We start from the raw sequence: 12,134 nt of genomic DNA on the forward strand, positions 1-12,134 counted from the left end.
CAGCAGAAGAAGAAGAGAAGGCGGAAGAACAACAGATCTATCTGAACGAAATGAGTCGTGGCTCCGTGAGGCGGCACGTCTTCGTTTTAACAAGTGCATCAGCACATTATTTTCCAGATGCAGTCTTGACTGTCAAAAAAAAAATGCATGTTTTGTTGATTTAGTGAACACTGGTTCATTAGCCAGATGAACGCTATAAAAAAAACTAGCCACACACGCTGCTGATGCTCCATTGCTGTTGTTTTTCCCAATGGTTTTGCTGTGTGAACACAAATGAACCAAGTGACAACTGAAACAAATGTATCGTTTTTGCCCCTGAATCGGTACAAAGCAAACGAGCCACAGGTGTGAATACACCCTTGGTCTCTTCTCTGGCACAGAGCAAGGCAGCTGTGCTCTGATCATAAGGTCAATGTAAGTTCAAGGGGTGGGTTAATGGCGTGAGTGATTATCTCCATTCAGATTGTAGCATTTCTTAAATTTGAGAGGATTGTATTTCTCCTGAGTGGGTGTGGCTTCAGCTCATAGACACGCCCACACCACCATGGAGCAGATTTTACTGCCTAATTTTTCATGATTTTGGAGCTTAATTTTACAAATTTAGAGATATTTTATTGACTGAAATTTAACCTGGGGGTTCATAACACAGTTATCTGTCATACAACAAACCTTAATACAGATTTATTTTCACTTTACAGGCTCTTTAACTGGATGTGATGGACATATTAAAGGGTCCATTAGCAGGGGTGGGAAGCAACTAATTACATTTACTCAAGTTGTTGCAATTGAGTTGCTTTTTAGTTTACTTTTACTCTTTTTTTATTGATACTTTCTCAGTTTTACAAATCAACACTCCCATCTGAAAGGGGACATTCATTTTCAAAGGGTTAACAGGCAGTAGTAAAAATAAAAAGGCACATAAAACATTGAAAGTAAGGGAGATAAAATAAATCAACAGCAAACAAACAAACAGCACAGACTGTCGATACAAATTTATACAAACAAGCAAAAAATTGTAGGTGATTTTTGACAGATAGGATAAGAATGGTTGCCAGCTGTTGTCAAAGAGAACAGAGTTGAGAGAGATGCTGTGTCTGACTCTTCCAGTGTGTAACAGATTGATCATTTCTTGTAACCAGGTTTGAAAAAATGGTAGCTTCGAGTCAAGATGTTTCTTTTTGCTACTTCCATGCCATATTGTATTGTCTTATGCTGTATGCGAGACACATTTGGTATACGCTGGATTCTGCCCTGAAGGAGTTGGTGGGGACCAAAAATGGAGCAAAAACGAAGTAGAAATCTGACCATAAATGAATGATTGTGTTGCTCCTAAGTGGCTACAGCAAAATCAGTTTTACCAGTTTGAAAACAAGGTATTAAAAGATGAAGATCTGGTAAATTTACAGTTAGCTTGGACCTCTACATAAGCACTTCATACTTAAAAAGACTCCATGGCAATACATCTAGATCCAGTTCATGTCTCCCTGTAGCAGTGACGGACTTTGTCTTTGTCTCCAGGTTGCAGGAGGCAACATCGCCCACATGGTGAGCTTCTCCTACTTTAACGCCTTCAACTCCCTCCTCAACAACATGGAGCTGATCCGGAAGGTTTACAGCACCCTCGCCGGCTCTTACAGAGACACGCTTGTTACCAAAGGTACACCTGAAACTCTCTGAATGACTTCTCTAAGGAAAGTTTAAAATGTCATTGGAGATGTGCGATGATGTTTTACCTGTTTTTGACAGAGTGGCAGCAGGAACATTTGCTGTAGCTCTAAACTACTGAGGTAAATAGACATTTCTAACCTGGTAGATCGATCTTCTACATCAGGGGGGTCAAACTTAAGGCTCGGGGGCCGAAGCTGGCTCGTGGTACAGTTAGACCCCGCCCACCACATCATATGATTTTTCTATAACTGTCTCACTGGTATGAGGTCTGCAGATTTGGAATTTTTTAATCCAATATTTTGACCTTTTAGACTCAAAATTTACAATATTTATCCTGTGAATTGACCATCTAAACTCATCAATTTGAATTTCATCTTATACTTTGACCTTTAAAACCCATAATTTTGAAATGAATCAATTTTTTTAACCTTTTAGACTCATGATTTTGAATTTAAGTCATGTTTTGACTTGGAACTTTGACTTCTCATCCCATATTCTGACCTTTAAGACTCAAAATTTAAATTTTTTATTTTGTTTGAACCTTTTAAGTGAATTATTTTGAATTTTATCTCATGTTTTGATCTTTTTGACTCATGATTTTCAATTGTATCTCATACTTTGAACTTTTAAATGATTGAGTTCGAGTTTTATATCATATTTTGCCCTTTTAAATTCATGATTTTGAATTTTATCTCTTACTTTGCCCTTTTAAACTCAGAATTTTAATTTAATCTCATATTTGAACTTTTAGACTTATGATTTTGAATTTTATGTCATAATTTGAACTTTTAGACTCATGTTTTTTAATTTTGTGTTATATTTTGAACTTTTCGACTGATGACTTTTAATTTTGTCATATTTTTAACTTTTTAACTCATGATTTTGATTTTTTTTCTCATGTAATGACCTAAACTAGTATGATTTTAACTTTCTATCGCATATAATTTCCATTTAAACATTATTTTGACATTAAATGTCATTTTTTGACCTTTTAAACTAATAAGTTTGACTTTTATCTCAGGTATTGAACCTTAAGACTTATTATTGAGACTTTTTTAATCTCAAAATCATCAGTGCTATTTTTTTCCCCCATAATTCCTTTCTGGTGTAAATGAGGATGAGAGTTCAAGGTTAAATGTTGACCCTGTTAGGCCATCAGGTCAGACTGAAATTCAGAATGGGGCCCCTGCTGTGACTGAGTTTGACATCCCTGTTCTACATGCAGATCTATTCTTTGTGATCTAGTTTACCAGCAGTCATTTTCCTTTTGTTACATTAAGATCCTCTTTGTGGGCTGTTCCTCTTCTTTCTCTCTGTAGCTGTCCTCCTTCTAGAAAACTAATTCTTGTCATATGTGCAGCCAAACATCTCAGATATTAAAGCAAACACTCACATGTCAGCCGTCAGTCACAGAAAAGTATATCATGATCAGAGAGACCGGCCTGTGACTGAAGGTTGTTCTGCTCAGACCTGACAGGAAGGTCTTTGTGGAAGAAGTGAATAACCAATTCTTTTCCCTCCCTCAACAACTACCATTAGATTTCCTTTGAGAGAGACCACCTGATGGTAATGGAGCTGCTCAGCAGGCAGCGGTAAAGAAGTGAATATGAAGCACATAGAAAAGAGTGACGCAGGGTGCTGCTGGGAGATTGCATGCTCAGTTTAGTGTACTCCAGGGTGAGGAGACAAAGCACAAACAGAACTGATTTAGGGGTTTTTACATTTTTCCTTTTGTGATTTCTACAACAGTAGCATCACAATAGCAGAAAAGCAAACAAAGAACTGTATTTGCAAATGTTATTTAACACTATCCTGCCGTAGTAAGTACCAGACCTGGCTAACCCCGCAGCCTCCTGTTAGAATTTCATCTGCTGAGGCTTCCAAAGACTGAAGTTAGTGTTGTTTTTTCAGTGTGTTTTCTCTTTGTGTCTTTGTAGAGGAGTTTGTTCACGCAGCAAATAAGTTTGGACAAATCACTCCAATGGAGATTGACATCCTGTACCAGCTCGTCGGCCTGCACTCTCACTCCGGGTAAGATTATGGAGTGTTTGAACACGTGCTTCATCTTATAGGGAGGCCAACAAGTCAAAGAGCTTTCACTTGTTTAAAGCATTTGAAATATAAAAAAAAATGGGAAGTATGTTTTTTTCACCAGTATGTTTACTGAGATTTGATCAAAGAAAAAAAGAGAGTACTGAAGCCCTAAGCAGATTTACACCAGTGCATTTCTTGTGCTCTCTTTAACCAAAATGATCAGTAATTTCTGTTTTGTTTTTTTTTTTATCTCAAGATCTTGACTAATTAATTTTGGTCTCAATATAATAATGCTATTTTTATAATAGGATAAATACGATCCTGAATTACTCATCATGTAAAAACTGTGATAAATAAAATGAACGTTCTCTTAAATGAAAGCTTGGATATTGTAAAGAAACAGCAGAAAATCTGAGATTATTTCCAAGATTATTATACAAGATTACTTTGGGGCCCTGCCTTTATTATGTGAGGACAGCTGAAAAGAAACAGGAAACACGGAGAGGCATTTTTGAAAGACGTGCACCAAGCAGTGCCAGGAATCAGGAATGGATTCCTGTGCATTGAGGACTCTGTAGATGGGAACCCGCTCTACCAGTTAGGCTGAACAAGTAACAAATATCTTAGGCCTTAACAAACTGCAGAGGAAGCCCTCAGGCTGCTATATTTTGAGATAAATGGGCTGTGGAAGTCCATTTATGCCTCTTAAAAAAAAGAAAAATACAAAAGTTTGTCACTTCTAACAGAGACAGAACAAAGGAAAAAATCCTGAATTTAATTGATGAGATTGTAAGTCATAATTGTGAGATAAAAATTCAAAACTATGAAATAAAGAATAACAGTTATGAGACAATTATGATTAAAAAAAATCAAAATTATGACGAAGAGATATAAAAATGGGTTTAAAAGTCAACATTATCAGAAAATTTGTTATAATTATGACTTTTTATCACATAATTTTGACTTATATTTCATAATTATGACTTACTTATTCATAATTTTAATCTTTTGTCTCATAACTTTGAATTACTTTCTGATAATTTTGACTTTATCTAAAAATGTTTGACTTTCTTATCTTTGTCATTGTTCTAATTGTAACTTGTATTACAAAATCATGACATTCTTTCTGATAATTTTGACCTTTTATCTCATAATTATATTCTAAATCTAATAATGTTGACTTTTAATGTATTAGTTATGGGTTTTATACTCAAAAGTTTGACTTTCTTAATTAATCTGTCATTTTTTTTCTAAATTAAATTAACATAAAATACTATGACTTTTTCAATCTCATATTTATGACTGATTTTGTGATATAAAGTGAGTTATAATTATTATATAAAAGTAGAAATAATAAGATTGTCAGTAAAAATGATGAAATTAAAAAAGAATTTTAAGATAAATCAGGATTATGGTATAAGAAAGCTGAAATCTAAGGATGAAAGTTGAAATTATGAGAGAGTAAGTCAGAATTCTAAGATAAAATTCCAAAATAATACATAAAATGTCATAATTATGAGATTATAGCTTTAAATTATGAGATGGTAAATCCAAACGATGACGTAAAAAAGTCAAATTATGATATAAACAGTCATAATTTTGACTTTTTATCTTATAATTATGACTATATTGATTTTTTATCTCAAAATTCTGACATTCTTTTTCATAATTTTGCTCTTTTTTCATATTATGACTTATTTCATAATTTAATTTTTATGCCATAATTTTGACTTTGTGTTCCATATTTCTGACTTATTCATCAGATAATAACTTCTTTTTTTATCATATTGTATCCTTTTGTCTCATAATAAGGACTATTTTTAGATCTTATTATATATATATATTTATTTATTTTTTTGTCTCAGCATTTCAATCCAAGATATTTTTTTTTCTTTAACTGCGGGACTTTAATATCTTTTGTTTTAAGAGGCAGAAATGGGCTTCCATAGAAAAGCACTAGATCCAGGGATTTTTCAGTTGAAGCTCTTTTACTGATTATTAATCAGACTGAATTTAATTCTGCTGCCTCTTTAATACCAGAGAAGCAAAATAATCATTCACAAAATGTGGAATATTTCCATATATGTTTTTTAATGCTTGAAAACTCTGCTGCACTGTAGGTGTGAATTTGTGTAACAAACATTATAGTAAGCAAATATAATGGACTGTTTAAGGACCCAAGGATTGGAGATTTAATCAGAAAATACTGTTAACTTGTGTATAGGACAAAATGCTGACAGATAAGATGTACTACTTTAATGTGAGCATAGACCAAAAGTTTTGCAAAATACACTTTTTCAGGCTTTTCTAACAAAAATATGTGCCCCTGGCCTGTCCACAATCCCCCCAAGAATCAGAAAATCAGTTCCCTTCCTCCCTCTCTTTCTCCACCTTTCATAAATTTGTGCTGAAACGAGCCGCTCTCAGATTTTCACATCATGATGTCATGTGGGGAGTTAGCTCCGCCCCCAGGCTCAGTTGGCCCTCCCATCTGGGAAGAAAGTTCTGCCCTCTTCTCCTGATCTCAGCCGCCAGCGGAGAGGAGGATCAGGAGAGCTACATCCATTAAGCTATTTCCTAGAGTTAGGGGCGGAGTCAGGGGTGGAGTCAGACAGCTCATCAACATTTAAAGCCACAGACACAGAAACAGCTTGTTTCAGCAGCAGACTTCACAGGCAAGTTTTGGGGACCGCTGAGACCAATATAAACCTGTTTTAAAATATGTGACCTTTAAAGCTCCTGTGAGGAGTTTTTATTTAGGGATGAAACAATTAGAAGCTAATACTGATGCCTCTTTATAACCTACAAATGCAAAAGACACAATCAAAAGGTAACTTTTTGTAGTTTTCTCGGATGGCTGTCAGAGCTGCTGTAGACAAAGAATTAACAGAACAAACAACCTTTTTTTACCTTTCCAAATACAAAGATTCATTTTGAGTTGATTTTAAGGCACTGAGAATAAAAAAGATTGAGTTTTATTTGTCCGAAAACACTGCTCAGGGCTTTTTTTCCCCCCAAAATCAACATAAACCAAATGTTTATCCCATAAGCTTTAAAGATAAAAATTATGAGGAGATTAAAGGTTTGTTGGCTTTACACTTTTGTCCATGCAGGCACCCGTGTAAGCATCTGTAGTGCCTTCATAACATTTACATAAAAGTGTGTTATTTCTTATTCCACCATTATTGGAATAAGCATGTTACTGGCTTGTTTACTGCCCGTAAAGTTAAAGTTATTGCTCATTTAGTTCGACAACAGTGGCTCCACTGGCTGATTTACAAGACAAACCTTAAACATGGAAACAGATTTTATGACGCATCACACTGGGGGGAATTTTTGGGTCTCAGACATTTAGAAACAAAACACTTTCATTGACTTCTCAGGCCAAGGGGCACTCATCCAGCTTTGTTTGTCTGCTGTTTATATAAGCTTAAATGAAACTTACAGTAACTTGAAGTTATGTGGCAGTAAAAAGTTCAGTGGAAAAACTTACATCACTGGCTGCTGCTCGCAGTAGATGTGGGGCGCTTTGCTTTTTCCTGGCCTAACTCCCTCCCTCCCCTGCTGTTGTGCATTAAGGCGGCTGAACCACGCAGACATCGAGAGGATAGCCCCGCTGGAGGAGGGAGCCATGCCATACCAGCTAGCAGAGGCCCAGAGACAGGTAGCCTGATGACTCCTCTAATACACCTCACATCCTCACAGCCTTTTATCAAAGCCTTCTCCTCTTCTCCCTCTGCTTCCTCCTCAGACAGAAGCCAAAAAGGCAGAATGTTCAGCCGCTGAATTAGCCGAGTGCCCATGTTTTTCTTCCCTTGTGAAGTGCATTACTTAAACTCCCAGATAAAAGTACACCAATTATAGTTATAGAGGAGGAATGGATTGCTGCGTCTCTCCCCCTTTATGAAAGGCTCTCCCCCATTTTATTCAGTATAGCCGCACATACACATCAGCTGCAATCACACATCTGAGAAGCTAATAAGAGGCTTTTATCAGCATGGGGCTTGAGGAGTTTTAGGAGCCTTTAGCAAAGTCTGCTAATGGCAGAAGGGGAGAGTGGGAGTCAGGGTGGATGGTGCAGGAGAACAGAATAGTTCCTGCCTGCGTCTGCCGGATGACGCATCTCTGTATGAGGCTGTGGTCAGAGTGTTCAGGCCGCTGGGATTCATTCTCAGAGGTCTGGAATTTGATTCCTTTGAGGAGGGGGATGCAGTGATTTTCAGACCTGCCCTTTAGTGGAAGTGGGCTAATTGTTTAAACCTTTGATCAAGAGCTCGATCTTGTTAGCATGCAGACTCTCGGTGGAAGCATCTGGGATCAGGAAAAAGGCTGATCTGCCCTCTTCATCTGGTCTGGGAGAGGTTACTCAGCCCCTGCATACACAGACTTTAAAAGTCTCACTTGAACTGTGTGATATTCATGTAGATACTTATCTGTACATGGAAAAGTCTTGTGGGGCTAATCTGCTCCCCAGCATCACAGTGAAAACAAAAGGGGCTCCGCTTTCAACATCAAACACCAAAGCAGAGATCCAGAGATAAGATCCAAGTTTCACTTTGTTGTAAAAATAAAAGAGGACCTTTATTTTGAAGGAGTGGAACTCAGCTACAAGTTTGCACAGTCTGTGATATTTAATACAGGCACATATGACATTTCTGCGTCCTTCCTCCACAGCATTTTCTCCCCACAGTATCTGTTTCGCTATAGTTTAATAGCCATCCGATTCATACCCCCCTCCCTTGTCTTTCCCCAGATTCATTTGACCACCGGTGTCTTTTTCTCCTCCATAGCACGCTCCCGAAACGTCTCGTCCCATCTGGCTCCAGGCTGCAGAGTCCGCCTACAGGTTTACTCTGGGCTCAATTGCCGGAGGTGAGTGACATGTCTGCATCCCGCACTGAGGGGGTAACCTTAGCCGGCCCAGACTGGCGCGCTGCTGAGGGCCCCGGGGCTGGCCATTGTGCTACGGGGAGGAGAAGGAGGTTTGTGATGTGAGGCCCCGGCATTGTGCTGCCGTGCCACCGGTGGCTCCAGGCTGTCGTTGGAGTCGGAGCTTTTTTGGAATGACACAAATCTTCCGGAACCGCACTCTCTGGAATCTCCGTCTAATTACAGCGAGAAGAACTGATACAGGAAACCTCTGACATAACGGGCCCTCACACACATACTCTCTGACCCCGTGTGTGGGTGTGTGCGTTATCCCAATACACACAAAACCAGTCCACCAGGGGCCGATTGACTCAGGGTGAAAAAAACCACATCTTTAACATGAATCTTAGACTGAAGCCACTGTGAGTTTGTGGTGAGGACGAGCTGTTTCTCACTCTGCATCTGTGCTGAGTCAGCTGTTTGCATGTTTAAGCGAGCCGTCATTGCAGCAACTTTTGATTTCAGACAGGACTTCTCAAAGTAAAGCTGAGAGCAGGCGATCAGTTCAACACGCCTCAGCAAACTCTTTACACTTCCCTAACAGTAACCACACTTCCTACACAAGAACAGCTGACTAACAGGATTTCTACATTGTTTCAGAATAAACTACCTCCAAAGATCTGCAGAAAAAGTGGAATTTAAAGATGACACATTTGGTCTTAAAAATCATCTCACTGCTATCTTTTTTTGGATTTTCTGATATTATATAGAACAAGCATTTTATTGCACTGTCATCATTATTGGAAAATGAGCAACCATGAAACATACAATGCATTCAGAAAGTATTCAGACCCCTTTATAGAAGGCTAGATGGAAGCCCATCCTCAGTGCAACACACATGAAAGCCTTCACATGGAGTGTTCTGCAAATTCTGTGCAGGCTTTCATGCATTTTGTACTGAGGTGAGGCTTAGCTATGCTGTCATAAGTCCACATCAGTGCAGGGCTGCAGTGATGGTTGTCTTTCTGGAGCTTTGTCCCATCTCTGACGCTCAGTCAGTGCAGCTTGGTCACCTTTCTCGCTCAAGCTCTTCTCTTCTGATTGCTCAGTTTGGCCGGGTGACCAGCTCTTGGAACAGTCCTGGTTCTGCCACACTTCTTCCATGATGCACCCTCAGTGCATCAGCATTTTTTGTAGCCTTCCCCAGATCTGTGCCTGTCAACAATCCTGACTCTGAGCTCTGTTCTTTGACCTCATGGCTCGGTTTTTGCTCTGAAATCATTGTCAGCTGCGAGGCCTTCTTTTGAGAGGTGTGTGCCTTTTCAAATCATGTCCAATCAGTTTAATTTACCACAGATTGACTCCAATCAAAGTGTAGAAACAGCTCAGCAAAGATCAAGAGAAATAGGAGGAACCTGAGCTACATTTCAAGTGTTTTTGCAAAGGGTCTAAATATTGATGTAAATGTAATATTTCCATTTATTTCTATAGATATATTTTTGGGCTTTTTAGTGCCTTTATTAGACATAGGAGGACAGTGGATAGAGTCTGAAATGGGATGAGAGTGGGGAGAGACATACAGCAAAGGACCACAGGCCGGATTCCAACCCAGGCCATCGGTGTGCGTAGGTAGCGCATTTGACCGCTAGGCCATCTGTGTGCCCAGTTTTTTTTTAATTTTCAATAGATTTGCAAAAAATTCTAAAATTCTGTTTTCACTTTGCCATGATGGGTACTATAGGATAGGATAGAACTGGTTGGGCAAGTCTTTAACCTGAAATTTATCTCATAATACCAGTGTTTTTTTATTTTTTATTTTTTGCAGTAGCGATGATATACCTTACACATCATGCAATCATTCAAGTAACATTTTTATAAGAGTTTACAAAAGGACCACTTTCCTTATTTTGTTTATGTTTATCTGAATCAAAATACGAATGACAAAAATGATCATTCCCTTCAGTACAACGATTCAAATCGAATTTGCAAAATGAGTCAAAATAATCACAATTAGATATCTTTTTCGAAATTGTTCAGCCTTAGTTTAAGCTATTTAATATTGTGTTGGTATAAAACTGAGTGATGTATTGCTCATTGCTGTGTAATGTGAGGAACTTAAAAATAATTACATATTAAATTGCAACGTTCAGAGGGTGGGGGTGGGAGAGGTACAAAGTCTGAACAGTTTCTGAATTCACTGTATGTTAAAGATGGATGAATTTATCTCAGCCAACTATGAACAAAAAGATATATTTACATTTCCTATAGCTGCGGTTCCACACTGGTCTACCCTCAGGACCAACCACTGCCTTCAATGACAGATTGTATCTAAAATTTTATAAAAGAAGTCAATAACACGTGTTTACCTAATGAATGATATGCAGTTTGGATCTTGCATGGAACAAAATATATGTAACTTACATGTTCACACCTCATTTCCCCATGATTTCGTGAATTTTCTTGCCATTTCCAAGGATCTTGATGAATTACCTTGTTGTCACGGTAAAAACAGCTTTGTTACTGCAAGCAAGATAAATGAGTTGAAATATTGAGAAAACATTCAACTCATTTATCTTGCTTGCAGTAACAAGCAAGATAAATGAGTTGAAATATTGAGAAAACATTCAAATTTACACAGTAAAACAGTAAAATAACATGTACGGATGCATGTTGGGGCTGCATGGTGGAGCAGGGGTTAGCGCTGTTGCCTCACAGCAAGAAGGTTCCCAGTTCGCTTCCCGGTCAGGGCCTTTCTATGTGATGTATGCATGTTCTCCCTGTGCATGCATGAGTTCTCTGCGGGTACTCTGGCTTCCTCCTACCACCAAAGACATGCTAGGTTAATTAGGTTAATCAGTGACTCTAAATTGGCTGTAGGTGTGAGTGGGAGCATGACTGGTTGTCTGTCTCTACATGCCAGCCCTGTGATTGACTAGCAACCAGGCCAGGATCAACCCCACCTCTCACCCAATGACAGCTGGGATAGGCTCCAGCCCCCTGCGACCCCAACGGGATAAGCAGTATAGAAAATGGATGGATGAATGTTGTCTTAGAACTGGAGTACTTTATAGACCAGGGCTATTCAATTACAAGTTCAACTGGGCCAAATTTTAGAATCAAGAAATGTAGCCGGGTCAGACATGTTCAGCGCCCTGTAAGTAGCTGGTAATGTCAAATTTCGAATCAATACAGATCAATTTGATGAAAAATATGCACTTCTTATTCACAGTTTCCCTTTAAAATTTGTCAACATAACAAAAGCACATCAAAAAGTGCATAAAAACACAACTACAGCACTGGATTTGAACATAACCTGAGGTATAGAAATGTTTTTTTTCACTTGAATAAAAATAAAATGAAAAAATAAATTCTGTAAATAATAATTTTGGTCACATCCTACCCAGGCACATCTTAAAGTGCATAAAAACTAAATTTGCACAGTTGTAGCTGCAGTTGAAAAGGACATGTTTTATACTCAGTATCTTGGGGCTACCTCTTTCAGCATCGCTAGCCACGCTTCAAAACAATGCAGTGCATTGTAGGTAGACTGTTGCTAGGCTGCA

At 38.3% G+C, this 12,134-nt stretch overlaps 1 protein-coding gene across 1 annotated transcript in view; it reads left to right on the plus strand.

Moving 5' to 3' along the window:
- LOC121523053 (calcium-binding mitochondrial carrier protein Aralar1-like) overlaps positions 1 to 12,134 on the plus strand; it is a 39,355-nt gene that overhangs the window by 15,263 nt on the left and 11,958 nt on the right. The window contains exons 7-10 of the mRNA XM_041807795.1: positions 1,519 to 1,657; positions 3,606 to 3,699; positions 7,282 to 7,366; positions 8,493 to 8,574. Coding sequence (XP_041663729.1) covers positions 1,519 to 1,657; positions 3,606 to 3,699; positions 7,282 to 7,366; positions 8,493 to 8,574 — 400 coding nt within the window. The remainder of the gene's footprint in view (positions 1 to 1,518; positions 1,658 to 3,605; positions 3,700 to 7,281; positions 7,367 to 8,492; positions 8,575 to 12,134) is intronic.

This window comes from Cheilinus undulatus, linkage group 15, assembly GCF_018320785.1.
Source record: "Cheilinus undulatus linkage group 15, ASM1832078v1, whole genome shotgun sequence".
NCBI classification, from domain to species: Eukaryota; Metazoa; Chordata; class Actinopteri; order Labriformes; family Labridae; genus Cheilinus; species Cheilinus undulatus.